This window comes from Natator depressus, chromosome 2, assembly GCF_965152275.1.
Source record: "Natator depressus isolate rNatDep1 chromosome 2, rNatDep2.hap1, whole genome shotgun sequence".
NCBI classification, from domain to species: Eukaryota; Metazoa; Chordata; order Testudines; family Cheloniidae; genus Natator; species Natator depressus.
In genome coordinates this window covers 231,123,268-231,148,076 of record NC_134235.1, presented here as the reverse complement: position 1 = coordinate 231,148,076, position 24,809 = coordinate 231,123,268, and the positions used below count along the sequence as shown (strand labels likewise).

Genomic DNA, 24,809 nt, shown 5'->3' with positions numbered 1-24,809 from the left:
TATTGGATAAATACCAATTTCTTTTCTTTTTTTTTTAAAATCAGAGGTGTTTTATTGGTAAAATGTAAAATCAGAAGCCCTAAGCAACCTACAGGTTCATATACCTAAGAACCAAGATCAGGGAACTACAAAATGACTAGTATCCCCACTATTTCCTAAATGTGTGCTGAGCACAGGTCAACTTGTCTGAGGGATATAGATTCATAGATTCCAAGGCCAGAAGGAACCATTGTGATCATCTAGTCTGACCTCCCGTACAACACAGGCCATAAAACTTCCAAAATAATTCTTGTATTCCTACAACATCCCTTTTTAAAAAACATTCAATCTTGATTTATTAGTAATTTTTGTTGTCAGAAGGGGGTCATGGTCCAATGAAGTTTGAGAACCACTGCCCTATTCTATACAGATTTCACAGGAGAAACCAGGGTTTCTCAAACTGGGGGTTCGCAAGGTTATTGTGTGCGCGCGCGTGGGGGGGGGGGGGGGGTCGCAGTATTGCCACCTTTACTTCTGCATTACCTTCAGACCTGGGTGGCTGGAGAGCGGTGACTGCTAGCCAGGCACCCAACTCTGAAGGCAGTGCCCCGCCAGCAGCAGCACAGAAGTAAGGGTAGCAATACCATAGCATGCCACCCTTACTTCTGCGCTGCTGCCTTAAGAGTTGGGTCCAGACCCCTACAATTACAACACTGTGAAATTTCAGATTTAAATATTTGAAATCAAGAAATCAACACCATGAAATTGACCAAAATGGACCGTGAATTTGGTAGGGCTCTAATTATTATAGATAATACCATCTCTCTCTAGTAATGGACCAATACCATTGTCAGGATTCATTTGTTTCTATTATATTTAAAAACTCCTCATTGTCCTTTACTGTGCTGGCCATAGATTTCTCCTTGCATCCCGTATCAATTTCTACAATTCCTAACTTCTGATTTAGAATAATTACTGTCAACTTCCCCTTTCTTTAATTTGTTTGTTTTTACAGCTGCCTCCACTTCCCCTCTAAACCAGGTTGATCTTTTAACTAGTGCAGTCTTCTTTTTCAATTGGGACTTTCTGGGCATTTAGTAAGGTGTGCTTAGATTATTTCCTAACCCAAATTAGCCCTATTAAAGCACATGTATTACTGGTCTGGACTTTATTCTGCTTGCACATTATAAACATGATCAAAGTCATGATCACTTATACCCAAGCATCCATTAATTTTTAGTTCTGTGGTCAGTTGCTCTGTTAGACCTTGCCTTAATATAGAATTCCTCAGCGTTGACTGCAACACTTGAGGATGTTTTTAGTACTGGCAGCATGAGACTTCCAGTATATGTCACTCAAACTGAAGTCCCCCAGTCTCAACTTTTTTTCCTTACATGTTGTAAATAGGTGCGTAAGGCAGTGGTCATCGTGTTCCCTAAAACTAATTTGGTGATCTACAGCACACACCAACTGATATCCCATCTTGTTCTGTACCTGTTTGGACACTGGTCCACAAGCTTCTGGATCAACATATTACGCTAGTTTGGCTGGATATTAAAAGACAAATATACACAATAGGGAACACGTCCCTTTTTGTTCAAATATCACCCAGCTCAGATTTCAAAGGACAGGATAGAAATGCTGAAGGGGCAAGGTCTGTCCTAAAAGAAGAGTGAGCAAATTATTGAAGTTAGCAATATATTTTAGATAAAATATCTTTGGAGAAGTATTGGCTTGATACAAAGAAGTTTCTATAAAAGGCAGCTCTGCTTTTAAGCTTTCTGGGATTTTCTGGCTGTTCTAGAAGAGAAAAGGACCAGTACTAGTTCACAATCACATCAAGACTTAATATTCCTTCCTTGCTTGTTTGAACCATTATTGATGGCTAGCTGGTTTGAAGCTAAAGAGAAGTCTGTCTCTCTAACCCAGCTATAGGAAAAAGGAACAAAGTGGAAAAAAGATTCAGAAGATTCTCTTTAAAAAGCTTATTTTTATATCATATATACATTAGTTTATTACAGTAGTTTTGCAATATCACGACATGCCTTTTATGTCACAATGTTGCTGGGAAATTCCTTGAAAGTGCAAAAAAAGGTAAATAGTATAAATGTTAGGCTTATTTTTAAAAAAACCTCACATGTCCAAGTGTTGGTCCTCGGGGCATGATTGTAGCTTTGTTGATTGGCATTGCATCTTTGGTATAATATGCAATTATAGCATGTCCAGATTCATGATATGCTGTGATTGTTTTGTTTTTATCGTCAATTTCTACACTTCTACGTTCAGGTCCTTAAAAACATATGAAAAGGAAGAGATTAATAAAGCTGCATAAAAAGCACATGAAATTAACTGTCATTCAAACATGTTTACATACACATGACCGACATTTGAGGACTACAGTGAAATAAGAATCAAACTATTGTCATTAGATTTGTTACTGGGAGGAATTTTCAAAAAGGCTCAGTATTGGTCTAACCCCGCTCTCACTGAAGTCAATTTGACTTTAATGGGAGTAATGTGAGGCTAATTCCAAGTGCATTTGAAAATTTCAGTCCATCAAGTATAAAAGGATCAGAAGAGGTTTTTGGAATAGTATATGCCTCAGGCATCTAAGTTTTACCTCACCACATGCAACTCAAACCAAATCTTGCTCCAGGGTTCTGATAATCTACCTCCCTTCTTTACAAGGAAGAAGCATATCTCCTTTAATGGATCCTTTGCCTCCCATTTATTTTTAAATGCTGACGGCATACTCATTACTGAAACAGTCCTTGCTACAAGAAGCTTGCAGTATTAGCAAATCTCAGAAAATCTGTTTTAAACTGCGGTTAACATACTGTTAACCCTCTGATCCAGATGGGTCCTATCCAAAACTGAAGTGAACAGCAGAAGTGTACAGATACAGGTCATCCCCTTAATCCTCATCCTCCCCCAAAGCCTCAGTCATGTCACAACAGCATGCTTTACTTCAATCCAAATATTCTCGTAACTGTATCTATGATATAGTCTGGCTGAGTACATTACAGACAGTGCCATTGTTTATTTTTTGTACACTATTTGAATTTGTGAAAGATTACTGCAGTAGGTTGGAAACATGTTAATTTCTTCCTAACTTCAGCGCTTCTGAACACCCAAGCATGTTGGATATAATGATTCAAATAATTGCATCTAAAAGCCATTAGCCTTTATGGCCAGAGTAAGTTTCCCAATGTAGCACACTACCCTACAGAGCGTTTGCTGTCAGTATCTGAACCTGCCATGGCAACTATTATAAGCTTTGACCTAACTAGATAACATTACTGTACTTGAGGCTATTACATTATTAGAATATCATTTAGGTTTGCATTTGAAAGCATCTATCTCAGGACTTTCTAATGTACCACCATTGTAATTGGTAGGCACTAACCTAAAAACCAAATCAGTCTAACTGAGAAGAAGGTAGTTGAAACGGATAACGAAATGCAATAAACACACTCAAATACAAAATCACCACACTAACTTAAAAATTGTTAGTCTTGCATATGTAAAAGCCTACCCATGAGAATTTTGTCCTTTGAGAATTCCAGTTCCTTCATGGTTACCATATCTTTCCCATCAACAGCTGCCTTTAATGCAGCTTGGTTCACAAGATTTTCTAGCTCTGCTCCAGAAAATCCTACTGTACCTCGGGCGATTATTTCTGGATCGAGAGCTGTGTGCAAAAAAGAACAGATATTGATACCACCTATTATTTCCTTGCAAAGATTTTTTTTTCTGTTTATCTAACAATGTCAAAAAGGGGTTCGACATTTATATGAATGAGAATGCCTGGTTACAACAGTAAATATTAAAACAAACAAGTTTTAGAAGGGATATGGACTCTCATGTCTCTGGATTTAGACACACCTCTAACCATTGCGGATTAGAAGGAAGCTTTGCTTGGGGCAGGTTGTCCCATAACTGCCTATTGCAGGGTTTCTTGCACCTTCATCTGAGGCATCTGGTTCAGGTCACTATTGCAGACATGACAATGAACCAGATCAGGGGTTCTCAAACTTCATTGCATCGCGACCCTTTCTGACAACAAAAATTACTTCATGATCCCAGAAGGGGGGACCAAAGCCTGAGCCCTCCCAAGCCCCGCCACCCCAGGGGAGGGCAGGGGAAAACCAAAGCCCTACCTCCCCAGGCCTGGGAGCCAAAGCCAAAGCCCAAGGGCTTCAGCCCCAGGCAGGGGGCCTGTAACCTGAGCCCTGCCACCCAGGGCTGAAGTCCTCAGGCTTGGGCTTTGCCTTTGGCACTGGGCCCCAGCAAGTCTAAGCTAGCCCTGGTGACCCCATTAAAATGGGGTCACAACCCACTTCGGGGTGAGAACCGCTGAGCTAGATGGACCAAGAGTCTGATGGCAAAAGATGTCACCCCATGCAACTAAATATTGATACTTACATTGATCATACTTTATTTTATTAAGGTACCATTTCAGAATTTCTGTTCGACCTTTCACATCTGGCCTTGGAACTGTAACTTGCATGTCAAAGCGGCCAGGACGTATTAGAGCACTAAGGGAAAGGAAAAAGAAACTTAGTAAATAAGACGTGCTTTAACATTTGAATATCAATGTTACTGACAGAGTGTTACAGCAACACATCTAATTTTCTTACTAAAACAGACATTTTGAGAAGACTTTCTCCCAGGAACACACCTCTCTCTCCACTTACCTGTACACTGCGGAAAAAGCAGATGTAGGTGTTTGTTGTTGGTTAACTTTAGCAGAAAGCAATTTCTATTAATCTATCAGGAGGTACAGTAAATTTTTTTTGTATAGAATTACTGCCAAAAATGTATATGCAGCTAAGGGGGTGATTCTTTACCAAGTTGTTAATGCATCATGGCAGATGGGGCACCCAGCCACCACTTTGCAAATTTTTACAATTCTTACTAGAAAACATGGTAATATTACCCGTTTCCTCTAAATCAGTGGCTCTTAAATGTTACAAATTGGCCAGTCCCTACAGCTTTCCAGAGAAAAGTAACCTCAACATCATTTGTAAAATCTGAAGATTATCACAACTGCATCTAGTTACTTAAACAGCCCCCATCACTATACAATTGGAAATTTAATACACATTTGTGAAACTGGTACATAAACTTCATACTTACTTATCTAATGCTTCAGGGAAGTTTGTTGCACCAATAATAATAACTCCTTCATTAGGCTTAAAGCTTCAAAAAAAGATTTTAAAGGATATTAGTTTACAAAATTAGATTCCTAAGCATTATGAAATTTTATTTAAAAAAACAAAAACCAAAAAAACCAAGGACTGCCCACTTTTTAGCTAGTTTACTACTCCTGGCTCTTCTCTGGGCCAGCTGCAGTCAACTGGCCTTTCGGAGTGTGGAGTCCAACGAGGTATGAGCCACAAAGAACATAAGAATGGCCCTATTGGGTCAGGCCAAAGGTCGATCTAGCCCAGTATCCTGTCTTCCGACAGTGGCCAGTGCCAGGTGCCCCAGAGGGAATGAACAGAACAGGTACTCAAAGTGATCCATCCCCTGTCGCTCATTCCCAGCTTCTGGCATACAAACATAGCCACATCAACCCAATGACTGTCTACAAGTCCCCTCTACCTGCCCATCTATTCCAGAAGACACAGCTCCAGAGGCAATCAATTGATAGATCATCATTAACAGGGACAAAGCGTCTTTATTTCCTCAAATGGAGCTTAAAGTTTGGTCTAAATAATGGAAAAGGGGTATTTTTCACCTCCCAAAATCAAACCTCTGTTTTGAAAATTAAAGTATTTTAGCCTTAATCAGTAACAAAAATAGCTTTGTTAGGCTTCTGGCTTGAATGAGTTGATGTGAAACATCAGGTGCGTTTTTGTCCAAGACTGAGTTAAGCACTATTACATAAAGATAGATGAAGGAACATTCCAAACCTGTACTGCCTGTCAAAGTGGCAAGATGCAGCCAAGCTCCCTAGGCCAAGTAGGGACACAGTTTTATTAGCTTATCCTTGAGGACAACATGCAGGTAGTAAGCGCTTTTCAGCTTAATACTTCTATTGGGGGGGGGGGGGGGGGATTTAGATTTTATTTGGTTTAAACCCTTGAAACACTGTTCCTAGTTCTCAAGGTCTGTATCCCAGTGAGAACACCTGTCAAATGCATCTACTTGAACCAGAGGAAAAAGACAAAGTTAAGCAAAGCTGGTGCACATAGCCCTTCTGGCACTTACTAAGCCATTGCCCCTGGGGCTAGAGGGGAAAGGATTATTCAACCCTGCAAAGGGAAAGCAACATTTCCATCACTACTTCCCCTTTCATTGGTAGCTTTAATTCCTGCTGGAGCTCTACAGGCACTAACCCAGCTAATGCTCCAACTCAGATTTCTCATTCCCCCGCTTCATCTTTCCCGCCTTTTTCTCTGTCTCTTTTTTTTTTTAAAACCTTGCACCTCCTCCATCAAGCCCACTCCCCTCCTCGCCAATTCATCTGCTTTGCCACTTCAACCTGGCCCTCTCATATACTTTCCGCCACCAGAATCCCTGGCTCTACTGTTCTTGCTGGCATAAAGTGGTGATGAAATTGGTTCTAGGTATTATTTAAATTGTATAACCTTTAATCAAATCTCAATTTTGAAGAGATTCTTAACCTTAACTTTAAGAGAGGGAATCTCTCATTCAGGTGTTTTAAAAATATCAATATAGACAAAGGTTGGCTCACTACAAAAGAACAAAAAAATATGTACCCGTCCATTTCGGCAAGAAGTTGATTGATGGTCTGTCTTGAGTAAGGATGCATTGGAGACTCAATTCTCTTCCCACCCACAGAATCCAACTCATCAATAAATATAACACAAGGAGCATTTGCTTTTGCTTCCCCTAACAAAGAAAATATTTTAAGAACATTTGAAATCAAAGTATTTCACATATTGAAACTAAATCCAATTTTCCCTATTATTTTAGGATTCTATTATTTCTAGTCTATTATTCCACTATTTTAGGACTCCATTTTTTTTTGCCAACTGTCACCAGAATTGCACTTATTTCAGTCAATGAACTAACGTATTTGGGAAAAAGTCACCAAAGATTAAGAAATTCATATTTTAGATCATATGCTCACAAAAACTGTTTAGTGTAAGTAGATGTAAAATTGTGACCCATTAAAACAGAAGACATTGCCAAGTTTGAGGAACTTTAAGTTGACCCATTGTATTGTACCTTATCAGCTATCTCACAGCAAAGGTTTCACCTTCAGAATTACAGGTATTAATTAACGCTCAAAAGCGATAGTGGTGGCCTTAGAAAACTCCCCAATAATCTAACATTCAGACCACAAATGGGTGCATACATACTAAGCATCACAGGTTGGCTTTATTCTCCTTCTAAATACCATCTGTTCAGGAAAACTTGCATCTACATATATGGGAAGGTGACTTGAGCAAAATGACAAGTGTCAAGGCAAAAAGTCAGTATTTGGCCATACCAGTTTTCATAGTGCTTTAAAGCTCACACTCAGAGGCTGTTGATTGGAATAAGAAAGGGGATATTGAGATGTTAGCAACTGTATTGGCCTTAATTTGACGAGGAGAGGAAGAAGTGAATAATCCCTTAATATATTTCCTATCACAAAATATTTTCTCCAATTCTTCAGACATATGGAGATGAAAAACGGGCACACCTTAGTCAATTCTTGCTTTTCAGTATCTTCGAGGCAAGCATCACAGAGGAACGATTCTATTAAACTTAGATTTTATAAAACCTTGCGTTATCACAACTTCAGTTTTGGCCCAAAATTAGCCCACTCTCATGATAGACAAAAATATACTAAACAAGACGAATTAAACTGATTAATCCAATATTAAATGGATTAAAAAAATAAAAGTTAAACCCAATTCTATTTTGAACTGAGAGGGACACAGTCAACTTGATATCTACTCAATTTATTACATAAACCTAACTTACACAGCACTTTTCGTCGAAAAATCTCAAAGCACTTTACAAGGGAGGGAGGTATTCTCCCAGTTGTACAGACTTGGAAACTGGGGCACAGAGGTGAAGTGACTCCCCCAAGGTCACTCTGCAGGTCAGTGACAGAGTCAGGAAAAGAAACCAGCTTTCCTGAGCCCCAGTCTAGTACTCCCTCTACTAGGCACATTTTACTTACTTTTTTAAGGAGACAAAGTTTAAAGTAAAAGAAGTGAGTTTCAGGTACTACACCTGTGCTTAAGTCGCCTACCAGTTTGTAGTTTTACCACTTCCCCCCACTTTTAAAAAATGTTTTTTTCCTCTTGCTGTGTGAAAGTTACAAAAAGGAGAAAATTACTATACTGTGGAAAGAATGAAACTGGCTACACACACAGTCTTGTCAAAATATTGTTTATTATAGCACAGTAGCATCCACAATGTGCTAAGCATTGTACACACATTGAGGAAGACATATCCTACAACATGCACTTACATTTTAGAAAGAAAAAAAAAACAAAGGATAAAGGCAGGCAACACAAGGAAAGTGTCAAGCTGAAGACTGACATCTTGTTACATTTTGTTTATATTTTGTTTTATTTATATTAAAACAAAAAAAAAGTTCTTCCTTACTCATTACTAAGGTTACGATTTAGTCACGGGTATTTTTAGTAAAAGTCACGGACAGGTCAAGGGCAATAAACAAAAATTCATGGCCCGTGACTTTTACTATAAATACCCGACTAAATCCGGTCGCGGAAAATCACAGAATCCTCAACTTCTTTGACAGACATGAAGCCCTACTCATTACATTTAGTAACGTTGGGACCTACTTGTGACAACAGCAGCTAAATAATATTTCAGACAGAATTATGATTTTAAGTGAACAGTGTCCCTTTGTCTATGAAAGACGGAGGTATTAAATAACTTACCAAGACACATTTCTACAGGTGTTGGAAATAGTTTAAAATTAATGTTGACAGTTAAAAATAGTAGGTTTCTGCAGTTAATGGCCACTCATGAGTCCAGTTAGTCTCATTCATTTAAATGGAAAACTGGCCGAGTGGAAGTGTGTTTTGCCATGAGACATTGCTACTTTTCAGCAGCCAGGACTTTATGCAATTAACATATGTACTCCTGACATGTTTAAATAGCATCAGCAAACACCCAACTTCAAGTGTTAAAGGAATAGAAAACAACTGAACTGAAAAATTAACTTACTAAACAGATTTCGGATACGACTGGCTCCAACACCAACGAACATCTCATCAAACTCTGACCCAGATGCGTAGTAGAATGGAACATCAGCTTCACCAGCCACAGCTCGTGCAAGAAGGGTCTTGCCTGTACCCGGTGGTCCAACTAACAAAATCCCTGAAGAAAGATTTATACCATCATAAACAAATTTTATACAGTAGCTCTCTCATATCTTCCAAGCCTTTTAAAAAAAACCTTACAACTAGCTTCAATTATATCTTAATATTTAATTTCAAATATTGCTCAACCAAGATTTCAACATGGTTGCAGCATAGCAGGACTTAAGATTTACAGTTGATCTATTTATACTTTGATCCACATTTGAAGCATGGAAACAGCAGATCTGTAAATTTAAAAAGAAGCATACTGCCAAATAAAATCAGAAATCTAGATACAACAGTATACAATACTATCATTACTGAAATTCTACCAATGTCAACTTTTTGATAAAATATTTAGGAAAAATTGGAGTTCTATTAGACTTGCTCAACAGTGTTGCCCTTTCTTACACTTGAGAATTTTCCCCGTTTAAAAACACAATCTACTATGTAGGTTGAGTCATGGTCCTGTGACTTGTTAAATTATCAATATGATCAACAATATGATCTCTATAAAGTAGGGTGGGTCAATGAGACTCATTTAAACTTTATAGAAGATTTAAAGCCTGTCTATATGAATTAAAGAGAAAAACAAACAACCGTTTAAAACATAATTATAACCTTATTTCAAATGTCAGATGAAAATAATTTGACATAAACAGAGTACAAATTCCCTTTTCCCCTGTGTAAGTGAGCAATCAACTGCCATAAATGCCATAACTTAAGGCCAGTGTATATTAGACGATTGAGCCATTGTTGAAAATGGGTTTCAGTTATGAGTGCTTCTAACCTGTTACTGAAAACAGTTCAAGTGGCAGCGCAGATGTGGCAAGCCCATTTCACACCCCTGAGATTTGGTGGTGGTCAAACTCAAGACAAGTTCCAGCAAGTATTAGGTTATACTTGCTGAAATGGTGGTAACCATTGTGTCCAGTCTAAACCATTTTCTATACCAGTTCATGGCAACAAGGAGAGGCAAACCATTGTCAACAACTGTTCAATTTCCTAACAGACTAACTTTTAGGATGAAAAGAACCATTCCATTCTAGCCCACTAATTTCTTAAACTTTTTTTTTTTTTTTTTTTTTTTTTTTTTTTAACTCATAGCCTTCCATTTTTTTCCCCAAGATTCTCATTTCTCACATTTGGGCTGAGACAACACAAGAGTTCTGGGGGAGTTTCAGCAAAAGTGGCTGAGCCCTTTTAAAGTTAGAGCATAAATATTGCTTCTTTTTTAAACATATTAAGATTCTTTTATTAACTCAGGTGATTTTAAGCTATAAACATACCACAGATTTAACGCTCAATGAGCACAAGTGCCTTTGATACGATCAAAATTTTGTTCACATAGAGTTACAAGTGACAAAGACAAAACACATCTACCATACACAATACCAATTTTTACTACTTAAAAAAACCTAAGTTACCTCTCATATCACAACGGGGTAGGTAGGACTCTTGGCATGGTATAGATGATATATGCTACATTGTAGCTGTATAACACACCGGTGTAGTTTGAAAAGTCAAAATGGCTGAGAACTTAATATCTGGATGATGACAGACAGCAAAGCCCAGTGAGGATTGAATCTAGTAATATTCTAAACAAAGAGTTTGCAACCATTCTGGTAGCTGTATCCATTGCTTCACACTGACTCAGACACTCAAGGCTTCAACGTGACATTTCAGGAATCTTATTATATAAATTAGACAACATTCTTACCTTTTGGAAGTTTACCTCCCAGGACAGTAAATTTCTGTGGATTTTTCAAGAATTCTACAACTTCCTGTAATTCCTGCTTTGCTTCTTCCACCTACACATTAAAATATGCCAGGAAATGTGACAAAGTAGTTATAAAAGATTGCAGCTATTTTGATACAGTTACAAATAATCGTGGACAAAAAATGTGGAGTATATATGTTCAGATTGCAGCAATTGCTCACACAAAACAATGGACTAGGAAAATGCATTAAATGCAGTGTAGACCTTAATGCTTCAAAAAGAAAACATAATATTTTATATTGTCCTCACGATACAAAAAATAAAAAAACAAATTCTATAACAAAGTGGAGTATTACTGAAGTTAATGCCAAAGTTTTTTCCAATGAGACTATCACAACTATTTATTTCAGATAAATCAAAAATTTTTGCAGTAGCGATTCAACAGGAATTTAGAGTGCAGGCAAATAACTACCCATTGAAATAGCTCCCTATTAAGAAGATTAGGGGAATCAGAAACAAATGCCTTCTGGCATTTTAAGCACCTAGAGTAGCCTTCTTCAGTGGTAATTCTGGCTTAGTAGAGACTGTGCTGTCCTTAAGCATTCATTCCCAACATCTGGTAATACTTGAAGCTTGTGAATGCAGATATGTCACTCACCACAGGGGCAACAAAAATATACTTATGCTTGGCTACTACAGTTTGAGAATGTTAGTTTGTGAAATAATCTATTCCAGGCACCAGGAAGACAGAACATACACCACGGACTTCCCCCTCAAACCACACTGCCTACAGAAAACAAAAATCAGTTGGCAGCTACTTACCTGGACTCTAAAACCTTGTTGCCTCTCTACTAACTATAGAACAATTTGGAAATGCAATGCTGGTCTTCACTTCCTTGCTTTTCTAGGTTTATGCACAGTGCAGACCTAATTCTATCATTCTATAGCCAGTCCTATAAAAACAAGACTTTTAGCCATGGGCTACCACTTTTAGGAAATACCTGCAAGAACCCATAATTTATCAGGTTCTCAGTTTGGCAACAAACGATCCACGCAAAGCTAATTTTTTAACTTACCCCTTTAACATGTTCAAAGGTGACATTTTTCATTTGAATAGGATCAACTGCTGCATCAAGCCCAGATGTTGTCCGAAAGCGTACTGCAGGCAAACCAGAAGGGGGGATGTTTCAGTATACAAGATGCCATTTAATTCCAAGACTACATATATTATATTTTTAATGGATATGCACAGTTAATCTGCCTGTGTTATGCCATCCATATTTTTTTTGAGAGCAATGTTTCCATTTACAAGTGTCCAGCTATAATAAGTATTTTAATAGCTTCATTTTGTAGAACAATTAAGGTTTAGATTTTTTCCACATATATTTAATAGCTATATGAACTGAATTCAGTGGTTATGAGAGAGATTAACCAATTGCTTTTTGGTTTATTTTAGAGATCATTCCTCCACAGCTCAGGAAGAAGTCCTGTCTCCACAAAAAAAAAAATATACACGGGTAGTTGTACAAACTTCCCCACAATGCCACAACAATGATTCTCACCTCTGTTCCGGAGGGACCACCCCTAAATATGGAACTGTAGTCCAATATTGACACATTCAGCCTTTGGCCATTCAGATGAGATAGCTAACAAGCATAAATTTATGATGGTGCTTTTGGCAACATAAGCACCTGGTCACTAGAAGCTAGGCGAGATCATATGAGAGCCACCAAATGGCAAGAAGTCTTTTTCTCACTACTGACCTGAATGAGAACAGATCGACCTAAATTCTGGGTCGTATTACTTATTCGGCTCCCTCCACCCTCATTTGCAAGAGTTTTATCAAGAAAGTCAAGAATTGACAGAGTATCAGAGTAAGAAAAAAAAATTACTTTACACATTTGTAGTTATCTTTTGAAGTGCTGAATGCAAAAGCAATAAATATTACTTAAATTCCTTTGGTATTTTGAGACCAATCACAATACAATAAATAATCACAATACAAAGTACAATACACATTTTACTTAGTGTTCAACCTGAACACAAAGAAATTGAGTAAAGCGAAAGGTTAAAGGAATGAAAAGTTAACAAACCAGTATCAGAAAAGGAGCCTTTACCAGATAAAAATGGGGTTTTTGACAAGCCATAAATACCAAGCAGTAACAAAACAAGGAGAAAAAGACGTGTTCGTCTTAAGGAATCTGTAAAAGAAAAAAAAATTTTTTAAATAGGAAGAAATAAACTACTTTCCAAAAAACAGAATGTGAAGGTATTACGTTAAAGCAGCTTACCATTTGTTCTTTGCGTCAGTGCCTGTGCTTTCAAAAAGCCCTCAGCAAAACCAGTTTTAAATGCATCTTGATGAGCTTCAGGTACATTTTTTGTTTTCACTAACTTGTCTAAGCTTTCAACATCAGATCCTCGGTCTCTCAAAAGGAGTCCCTAAACATACATTGCATACTAATATTACTTTGTATTCATTTTGATAGAGAGCCAGTTTTCATGCAGAGCAAAAACGATAGTGAATTGGCTTCCTGACGTGTAAGTTTTTCAATGAGGAACTGTCAGACATTAGCAATATTCATTTGTTTTCAGTTTACAAAATGTTATACAGTAGAACCTCAGAGTTACAAACACCTTGGGAATGGAGGTTGTTTGTAACTCTGAAATGTTTGTAACTTGGAACAAAGATGTTATGGTTCTTCTTTCAAAAGTTTACAACTGAACATTGACTTAATACAGCTTTGAAACTTTACTATGCAGAAGAAAAATACTGCTTTTAACCATCTTGAAACAAGTACAGAAACAGGTTCCTTACCTTGTCAAATCATTTTTTTTTAAACTCCCCCCCCCCTTTTTTTCAGTAGTTTGCATTTAACACAATACTGTATTTGAGAGGTTTTGTTTTTGTTTTCATTTTTGTGTCTCTGCTGCCTGCTTGCATACTTCCGGTTCCAAATGAGGTGTGCAGTTGACTGGTCAGTTCATAACTCTGGTGTTTGTAAATCTGAGGTTCTATTATACGGGGCATCCGTGACAGAGTAGCTATTCCAATAACAAAATTTACTGGCTACTCCAAGATCTGGGTCACTGGGTTTACTGCATTAGATTTCTGCAAGTTAGCTTTAACTCAGGAAGACACCTCCTGTTCAGGTAAGCATGCTACAACATTAAAAAGACATCAGCCACCAAAGTAGCTATTCTTAAAGCAGTAGCCAAGTTACAACTGCTATAGTACAAAAAAGCACCATTTATAAGTGAAACCACTCACTGAATTTCTACATTTAGGAGTGCTTCACTGGTCTCCAAGATTATTTTGTAATTTATTTTAAAAATAAAGTCAGAAGCAAAATATTTTATTTTGGAATTAAAAATTTACTCTTTTAGGTTTTCAACCTGCTATCATTACAAGACGTAATAGATTTGGGGATCCTTATATCAGCAATAGTAAAGCAAGTCCTGGATGCAGGATTAAGGAGGGGGAAATGGAATCCTTTCAATTCATTCAAGTTATAAGATCTAGGAAGATTTTCCTTTCAATAAGTGAGAACATTACTGATTATTCAGTAATTAAATGTCATGAGTTAAGTCTTCAATTTCTTCACAGTAGTCATGATCTCAAAAATGTAGCTCTTTGTACTTGCCTTTACAAATGAAGGGGACACATTTTCTGTTTCTGCAAATCGTTCAGATGTCGACTGCAGACGTCTTGCTCTTGATTTCAAAGTCTTAAAACCCCGAGACTGTATGAAAACTTAAACAAAAACACTTTCCTTTAACATCATACTTCCTCTTTAAGCAGAGAAGGAATAAGGTTTGTCAAACAAATCAAGGTTACACCATATTTGTAGGTTCTTCCTCTGTCTTATTTCTCCAAAGCCCCTTACAAATGATACTCTTTGTTTTTATTATTTATGCAATATATAAGCGACTATACTAAAGGTGCTAGGTGACAAGAATAAATCACTAGTCATTTCAATTAGTCTTAAAGTTTTATCTGAGCCTTTGAATGGCTACACTCACTCCAAAAAGCCTCTTGCAACCCAAGTTCCCCAATTAATACTAAAATCGTTCTGAATCCCTCAGCATATTTAATTAAATGAACTGCAATCCTACTACAAAACCAAAGGAGAGCGACACAAGTTACATCTTAAGAAAGCTCACTAGCACTAACGTCAGATTGAATTTATTTATTTGACTTAAAAGATGAGGGGGCATAGGTCCTCTTCAATAACGTAACTTAAGAATTTCACACCTTAAAGCAAGGTCTATTAATGATGTCATATTTATTGACTTTACCAAGAAACCATGTTTCTAAAGATCTCTTCCGATTTAACACCCCAAAAACTCGTAAGAATAGAAGGCCCTTAGGATGACTTTTTAAAAAAGTAAAGTACCAAATTCAAGTAAGTTTGCCAATATTTGCTGAATGCCCCCTTTACTCAAACTAAGTAGAATTTCCCAGGGGGAAAAAAAAAAACATGATGTAAGTTAAAAACAAATTAACTGATCTCATGAGGTAGTTTCTTGCTTCATACCTGGCCAGCGCTGAAGGTCTGAACACACACGCTGGAGGGGACTAGGATGCTGTCTGTATAAGTAAGATGTGCGTAAAGTTCTAAAGACATCCATGAAACCTAGAAAAAAAGATTCAACAACATAAGCATGATTTCCATTTTAGGTACATGATATTTCACACTAGACTTTTTACTTAGACTAAGTTATTCTTAATTATGTTGAATCCAAATGTCTACTTTATTTATATCTGGTCACTTGAAGTTCCAGCACAGAATAATAAAGAAACCATTACTAACAACATATAGTGGGAATTACTGAATTTCCTCATTTTGGACACTCTCTCAGTACGCTAGAATCCTTTTAATTAGAACTTCCAGGTGAAAACAAATACTCCAGCTAAGACTCGGGATCCTGCAACTGCACAGGAAAATCCCAGTTAACTGGACTCTCACAGGATTTCTGTGTTGAGACTCATTTCATGAATGGATTTAAAAATAAGGTATGTACAAAGCATTAAAACATTTTAAGATGACACTAAGATATATTTGATTTAATAGTTGCAGTATAGCATGGAGGCAACAAGAAGTGGAAAAGGGACAACACAGCAGGAAATGTGTCAGCAAATACCATTTCAAAAATGTTACCTATTGTGAATAGATAGCATACCACAAGCATGCCACATATCCATTGTTCAAAATAGCGCTACTCAGACCGAGGTTCACAAGCCACAAGTGACTCTTTAATGCGTTTTCTGCCGCTCTTTGCAACACCTGATTTTAAAACAATGTGTGATTTAATTATTAAACAATCAGAATGCTTTTACTATATTATTTTATTGGTTAATAATACTTGGTCAGTCATTTTGCTGTGAGAATTTTACATATATAAAAAATATATAGTAAATGAAACAATGAATTCACACTACTGTGGCTCTTTGCGGTAGTGCTGAACGCTAATTTGGCTTCTGAACCACTGAGATCTGAGTATCGCTGGTTTAGTGTCATTGAAATGCATTGTACTGCTAAGAAACTGATTTCAACATCTCCATTAGGCAGGCTTCAAAGGTGGCACAGATATGGTCCACAAAATGATGATTCAGGGGACCATGAAGCCAAATATATATTTGTAAGCACATGTTCAAAGAAGATATTTATATAAATTGGTTAAATCTAAGGATTATTCTGGGCCATCTTCTTAAATGTAACTAAAGGGTATATTAAAATACAAAAAAAAGCTTACATTAATGAAACATTAAGGTAACATTTTAAATGCTCAAAAGCCTGGAAATGCAAAAGTTAGAGTTAAATGTACAACCTTAATTGTGCACCCTTGTATGTATGTATTACTATACAATCTTTAATTATGAGCACATATATAAATGAAGTTGTAATAAGATGTAAGAGTAACAGCGAAAAGCAGTGTGAGCTGGCATCCCGCCTAAGTGTTACAATTGTGGAACTTTCAAAGCTCATTGTCAGCAGTACTTCATTAACACAGCTAAATTAAAAATACACTCTGGTAAAGAAATTACACCTAAAACTCAGGAAAAGTTTTGTAATACTTAGGCTGATTCCACCTAATTCTCAATTTTGGTATCCAAAGCCCTTAGGCAACTTTACAAATCTTAGCCTTAAAGTTTAAGAAATAAGTAAGGATAAATCACTAAAAAGCTAACTAAACTTCTACATAAGATAGTAAAATATTTCATCTTGAATCTTGGTGGTTTATTTCAGTGACGTAAGGACATGCTGTTAAACAGAACTTCTACAAGAAAATAAAATAAAATATATTCTGCTTTCAGCTGTTACAATGAGCTTGCTTCAGTCCTGAAGCAGTTTCTACTATTCTAAGATTTCTTTCCCCTACACTGGAGTTTTAGCAGCTCTTCAGCCTGTGGCAGGGCTCCTCTCCCACCAATAGCTCTACCCAGGACACGTCTACACTATAAACTTAAGTTGACCTATGGTAAATAAACTTACAGCCACCGCAACTGTGGTGGTCCATGTCCACACTGCCCTTCTGTCAGTGGTGCATGTCCTGGAGCGCTTCCACCAACTTAAGAGGGGCAATGTGAGGGGGTGAGAGCCAGGGCTCTCAGCTCCGCACACAGCTCGCCGCCAGGAGCCCAGCTCCTCCCTACCCCCTGCTAGAAATGGGGACGCCACACTGGGCTTCTCAGCTCCCTGCTGGGAGCCAGGCAGCTGCACTGCGCTCCAGGCACAGAGCTCCCCCCTGGGTGCAGCCACGCTCCCAGTGGGGAGCAGGGAGTCAAAAGCCCAGGGGGGCAGCCCAGATGTGAGCAGGGAGCTGTGAACCCAGACAGCAGCCCAGCAGGGAGTGGGGAGCCAGGACCGCAGGACTCCCTGTGGGGAGCCTGGGCGGCAGCCTGAGCAACACCCTGGGTTGGAGCAGACTGGGCAGCAGCCGAGCTGGGAGCTGGCTTTCTTGTCAATTCACAGCTCAAGCAGAGCCTTGAAACTGACAATGACTGTCAACAGATGTCAGTAATACAGCGTCTACAGGGACACTGCGTCGCCCTAACTACACCAACGTAAGCTCTACGCCTCTTGTGGAAGTACCATGTCAGTGTACTAGAGCACTTACATGGGTAGGAGCAAGGCTGTAATATGTACACTGACATAATTAGGTCAATGTAAGCTGCCTTACATCGACCTAATGCTGTTGTGTAAGACAGGCCTCTGTCACCCTAAGTGAAAAGATCAATCTTATGAACTGGACTTTCATAGCTCTGAAGACTCCCAAAAACCTTTGTAACTCTCCCCTTTCAACCGGGCACTTGTCTCTGCAAGTTATTTCTCCCATTTATACCAACTCAGGATGCAGTTCCTTTAGTACTTCTGTTCTGAGGCTAGCCTCGAGCTGATTTCCCTCTTCCTAGTCTCCCAACTGCTATGCTGTGGAGGCAGCAATTTAGATACCAGTTAATTGCTTCCGCTGCTAGTGCAATTAGGACACTTCTACCAAGACCTTGCTTCTGCAGCAACATTCCTTTTCAATTTGGCAGAAGAGTCAAATGATAAGGCCATCATCAAAAAAAAAATGGGGGTGGGAAGGTTTAAAAGACACCCAGATTCTAGAGCCAGAAGGTACCACTAAGATCATCTAGTGTGAACTCCTACATAACATTGACCATAGAAATTCCCAAGTTCTTACATTATTTTCTGTAATGACACGGTTAGCAACACATACTAACAGTGAAGCCAATCTGAATTCCTTTTCAACTCATATCAACATTTCTGTATTTTAAAAGCTATAAAAATCCTTCAGAGAAAAGGAGAAGGACTTTATCTAGACTGACACATCATATTCAGAGACAGATACACTAGTAGTTACACTCAGTTTCTCCTTCCATTCACTGAGTTTAAGGCTTTGTCTGTGCTAAAAAAGGGAAAGTCGATCTAAGCCACGCAATTTGAGTTACGTGAATAGCGTAATTCAAATTGACGTAGCTTAGATCCACTTACCACGAGATGCACACTATGCTGTGTCGCTGTGAGATGCTCTCTCGGCGACTCCCCTTACTCTTCTCGATCTGGTGGAGTACCGGAGCCAAAGACCAAGCGACTGGCGGTCAATTTAGTGGTTTCACTAAACCTGCTAAATTGACCCCCAGTGGATCAATCGCTGCAGCCTTGATCCCAGGTTGTAGTGTAGACAAGTCCTAACTGGTAAATGAAACTAGCAGCTCAGTCCTGCCATCAGATAAGAGGGTTGCATTTGCCTCAATGTTAAGTTGATCAAATTAGCTACTACAGCTGAGCTGAATATCAGACTGAAGAAAAAAAACTGAACTCTAAAATAACTAAGTCTCACAATCTGACTAAAATACTCAGCGTGACTGGAAATACACTACAAGATATTCAACAAACTCAGAGGAAAACTACAAATTATCTGCATAGCAAATGACACTGGTATTCTGACTGTTTTTTTCTATGGACAGTTCCAGTAGATTGTGGTTTAAAACAAACTAAGTAATTGTATAAAATAATGACCTATGGCTTGATTTACCATGGTTTCAGCTTGAAAATTTAAGTGAGACAGCTTTCACTAGTCCCGTTTTTATTTCTGTTGAAATGGTAATACTGACATACCACCCCGGAACATACCATGTTTATTTTCAAAGAAGGACTGTGCAGAGATATAGGATGTATTCCACTGGGAAGAGATTTTGTTTTCTGTACAATAGCCAGGAAGCAACCTGTTCACTAGTTCATCAAGCTGGCTAACTTTCAAGTCGGACAATCCCAGGTCTCTCAGATTCAGAACAGGCTGTAAAGCAATAAGAGAAGTATTCTAATATTTAATAACATCAGGTTTCAGAGTAGCAGCCGTGTTAGTCCGTATTCGCAAAAAGAAAAGGAGTACTAGTGACACCTTAGAGACTAACCAATTTATTTGAGCATGAGCTTTTGTGAGCTACAGCTCACTTCATCGGATGCACCCACGAAAGCTCATGCTCAAATAAACTGGTTAGTCTCTAAGGTGCCATTAGTACTCCTCTTTTTTTTTTTTAATAACATCAGGTCACCTCATGAAAAAAAGTGCTAAGAAGGAGATATTTTCACAGAATTACTGATACAGCTTCAACTATCAGATTTTTAAAGAAGAAAGAATTTTAAAGTGAAAAACACATTTTAGATGGAGAAAAATAGGAAGACTTAATTAAACTCTAAGAGAAAAATTAAACCAGTTATTGATATAAAATAAGCTTCTGTAGTATGCCATCCTGTGTGTATTAATCAGAGTGTGTGCTTGTTTGTTAATATATAGCCATTTGTCTGCTTAGTCCATGTTAAGAATGTTCTCTTCATATTTGAAAGCAAAGTAGATTGACTTAAATCAAAGTGAATTAAATCACCAATTTTAGTCATGATTTAAGTCAGCAGTCAAGAAACCTTGATTTAAATTGTCAATTTTAAATCCTGTTTTGTATTTGTACTTCTCATTTTCCTAAAGAAAAAGTTGATTCTTATTAGTTGGTAATCACTAAAACATGTTGAACAGCAACCAGCTACAGCCTTAACACTAAATTTGGTGGTACTTTTTGCTACCAGGAGGATACACATCTGTACACATTTAGGTAAGCAATTATACAGCTTAACGTAAAAATTAAGAATGTGAATAATGTTATGTTAAAAAAAATGGTGAATGCCGCATTTCTAATTTATTGGATGATTGTTATCTTGTGATTTGTTTCAAGCTTTATTTGATGGAAACTGGTATTCAATTAAATGCACACAAATAACATTTCAAAGTTGTTTTATTAGTTAAAAACAACTACCTTAGATGTGCTGAAAAAAGGTTTATCAAAACATGTTTGGCATTTAAAACTGACTGGTTTATTAAACAAAGTATTAGCTGTAATTAGTGAACTGATTGTTTCTGGTCACCATGTCCTTCAAGATTTTATAATCAGTAGATCTCATCCTCTCATGCATAGTTTCTATTTATAGATTGGAAGAGTAAAACAAGCTTTTCTGCTTTTTCAACTCCCAATTATTTTCTTAACTTTCAATGAATTAGTCATTCAACTGAACTACTTGAATAAAACGTAAAAGAAAATATTTTCTCTGCACTCACAAAAGAGGCTATTGCTGTCAAAAGCTGGTTTAGCACTTCAAACTCTGGCTCCAGGTGCTTACCCAGTGATTTCCCATCAGTTCAGTAGTCTGACTTTCATTAAAACTTTAGTAACCACATGTATTGCTTACTTTTTTTTTAAAATCTAACATGAATTATTTTAATATATTACAGTAAATTCAGCTAACGTAATTTAATGTTAAATAACTTTATATTTGAAAAGATAGATTCAAATTAAAAAAATCTGATTTTTATAAAAATATCTATTTTTATTCATGTTTTCTACTATTGTTCTGGTTTGAGCAGACAGATGCATTATTTTCCTGCCCCTCTCATCATCCAGCATCTTTCTAATCTTTGAGATGTTGCTATTTTGTCAGAGAGAAGAAAAATCCCCCAAGAACGTGCAACAGCAGCTATCCACTAGTTAGAATGACTGAGGTGCAGAATCTTCTGCAATCTCTGGCTTTTTTGCCAGTCTTTTTTTTTTTTTGGGGGGGGGGGGGGGAGTGGTGGGTGAGAAATTGAGGAAATGTGGATATTGGATATTTCACAGTGGTTTTAAAAAATTACAGAAACTGAACAATTGTAGAAACCCAGATAAACAAGCTCTGATCGCTGTTTTGTATAATCACACTGAAGGGAAAGGGATTTTGTATTCATGGCTCAAGCACAGGGAGTCATGCCAGTGTTGGCAGTCAACGTACATATTACAAACTAGAATTTGGCTCTTTGCCTCATTTGTGCCTATCTGGGGGCGGGGGGGGGGAGGAGAGAGACCTTATCCTATCAATCAAAATATTTACCCTTTTGTATGAGTAAAATGTTTCACTTGTTTTCTGATTAATTATGCATAAGCCAGTTAATATGACAAACTAGAACTGCAGAACACTGATCTTACACTAGCATCAGCTCAAAACCCATGATGTTCTACCTGGCAAAGCTGGATTCTTGATCAAGGCTGTCAAACATACATCCCATATGATGAACTCATGTAGCTCACACAAAACATCCATATTCTACAGCAGGGGTGGGCAGACTTTTTGGCCCAAGGGCCACATCGGGGTTGTGAAACGGTATGGTGGGCTGGGTATGGAAGGCTGTGCCTCCTCAAACAGCCTGGCCCCTGCCCCGACTGGCCCCTTCAGAACCCCCGATCCATCCAACCCCCCCTGCTCCCTGTTATATCAAACATACTACACTAGCTGTAAGATAGCAAATTGTATGTAAATTTGACAATTTTAAAAAAAAAAAGAAAAATCTTCAGACCTCATTTAAATGTAAATATAATCCCGTCTCTCTGAAATTCTTATTACCTCACTGCTTTGAGCATCATGTTCTGGGGCTGTATCCCTCTGTAGAGACTGAATAGATGCTGTGCTGATAGAAGTAGCTGAGGTTTTTGGTGAATGGAAGGCATTGATGAGGTGACTCAGAGGAACTGTAACCTGGTAGAAATTAAAGATTAATGTAATCAATCACACTAACAGAATATAATGCCATACACGAATTTCCTTGTCAGTATTTAAATATCTAAATACATTCCCATCTCAGATACTGTATAAAATGATGATCTTATACAGTGCCTTCTAAGTTAAGTTCTCAACATGCTTTTTGAATTTTGCCTCTAAGGTACAAGGGGTAGATATCTCCATTTTACAGATGGAGACACAAAGAGTTAACGATCATCAGACAGTAAGAAAGCAAGACAGATTAAGTCACACTGGTAGTCTACCAAAGTAGGAAACAGAACCCAGGTCGCCTGATGTACAAAACAACATGTTAGATACTCAAACACAGAGTAGGGGGAAAAAAATCAACTTTTAAGCAAAGAATGGACAGCCTCAATTTGCACTTAAGATACCCATTAGCCTTCTGTTAACTAAAAAATTCTCTTCTCACAAAATTTATCTTTTTATAAATTTCTTAATAACAATAGCAGATAAAGAAATTAGCTATTGCAAAACGAATCATGTTTTGCCACTTTTATTGTGATCCTGTCATTTGTTTGTTGTGTTAGTGATCAATGTATAGTGTGAGGTGCCATTGCAACCTCACCTGGGAGAGAATTGCCTACGTATTATGGAAGCACACTTAGAAGACATTAAAGGGGCCTTTTCAAGAAAAATGTTGACCTCTGATGTATTTTTGCAATTCTACTTATATCTTGGAGTTTATCCTTTCTGAAAAGTTTCTACAATTAGCATAGGTCTCTCTTTAGAAGAAATATATGTTAAAACATGTTGGTGTAACTTTTGCTACTATTAATACTTTTTTAGATATTTTACAAGTGTTTGTTTTCTAAACCCACTTTAAATCTACTTATATATTTAGAAGTCTTGGATTCAGAAAACAACACAAAGATGATATAGGAAAGTAAAATGGTCTAATAGTAAATCACACAATGCCCTCTCCTAAACTTCTATTTTTGCAGGATTCTCCCTAACTCTGCCCAAAATTAAGTGAGAACAATTGCAATGCTTCTTTGGTTTCCAACTGCACAAATCAGTTTCTCTGAAGTCCTATTGTAGTTTAAGCTATGTTGTTAAGTTACTTAACTTCACTAACACTTTGGACCAATCTACACGATCACACCACACCACTTTGTGGTCACAGAGTTCAGCCAAGTTTGATAGTTTGTTTATTCAATGTCTGAAGTATCCATACTACCAACGTGGTTGTTCAAAATTGTTATGTGGTTTCTTGTAACCGTATCAGTGCGTAGCCCACCAATATACATACACAGATACCTAGGCAGGACGTGACCAATTAATGGCATATATCACTGGGACTAATATGCACGTAGGTACACCTGCTGCTAAGCTATACTAGTCCCAGTGGCCTAAGCCATTAATTGGTCCCGCCTTGCCTGAGGATTCATGCTGTGCCCTCACACAAGTATAGGTAAGAATGATGGAAGAGGATAGGCAAGAGAGCTGGGAGAGAATATGACAAGTACTGCCATATCTGGGTGGCAGTGACCCAGGAAATAAGTAGTTCACAGTAAGTGGTCAGAAGAGAAAGCAACTGCCCGTTTAAAAAAAAATTATACTTCCGATTTTTTCTCAGTATTATTATATCTTCTAAGATTAGTGTAACTGAAAAAATCAGAGAAAAAATATTCTTTGGTTTCATTAAACAGCACTTTGTATAAAGTAAATTTCATTCTGTCTCCAGTCAATCTCCTGTTTGAGAGAGTCTTTCACATGCAGCAGAGCAAAGACATTTGAAAAGTAAATGTGATTACAGAACCATTAAAAAAAAAAAAAGCAAAGAAACCTAAAGACAAGAGAAATAAATGAACCTATTTTAAACAGACTAGATTTCAAGTTAAGTGTCCATTTAAATATTTAAGAGATTTATTCATTTAGCTGTGGTTGTCCAGGCTCCACAATGCATTGGTTCATCTTGTAAACAGGATCAGAGTGGTTTCTATCACACTAGAGCAGGTGTCCGCTAAACTAGGATTTGGAAGAAGCTGATTTCTCAAACAGAATCCCAACAGCACATCCAGTTTCCGACTATGTATTATATGGTAAAAGTATAATGCTCATCTAATGGAATGTATGGAGGACACAAATAGTGAGGAGACTAGAGTGCCACAAAAGGATAATCTAGATATTTTATTTTCTTAGAGAAAGAGTTCAACTTTGCCTAATAAATACGTGCATTTATCTGAAATTTCGCTACAG

At 37.6% G+C, this 24,809-nt stretch overlaps 1 protein-coding gene across 2 annotated transcripts in view; it reads right to left on the bottom strand.

Moving 5' to 3' along the window:
* YME1L1 (YME1 like 1 ATPase) overlaps window positions 1-24,809 on the bottom strand; it is a 31,760-nt gene that overhangs the window by 4,874 nt on the left and 2,077 nt on the right. Inside the window, exons 2-15 of one of the 2 annotated variants that reach the window (XM_074946135.1) lie at window positions 22,434-22,565; window positions 19,644-19,806; window positions 15,537-15,635; window positions 14,643-14,752; window positions 13,290-13,440; window positions 13,092-13,199; window positions 12,075-12,157; window positions 10,999-11,089; window positions 9,145-9,297; window positions 6,708-6,840; window positions 5,119-5,181; window positions 4,405-4,517; window positions 3,515-3,670; window positions 2,117-2,268 (exon numbers count right to left, since the gene is read on the bottom strand). In XM_074946135.1, the coding sequence (XP_074802236.1) occupies window positions 2,117-2,268; window positions 3,515-3,670; window positions 4,405-4,517; window positions 5,119-5,181; window positions 6,708-6,840; window positions 9,145-9,297; window positions 10,999-11,089; window positions 12,075-12,157; window positions 13,092-13,199; window positions 13,290-13,440; window positions 14,643-14,752; window positions 15,537-15,635; window positions 19,644-19,806; window positions 22,434-22,565 (1,707 nt within the window). The remainder of the gene's footprint in view (window positions 1-2,116; window positions 2,269-3,514; window positions 3,671-4,404; window positions 4,518-5,118; window positions 5,182-6,707; window positions 6,841-9,144; window positions 9,298-10,998; window positions 11,090-12,074; window positions 12,158-13,091; window positions 13,200-13,289; window positions 13,441-14,642; window positions 14,753-15,536; window positions 15,636-19,643; window positions 19,807-22,433; window positions 22,566-24,809) is intronic. The other variant, XM_074946136.1, reaches the window with a different exon arrangement.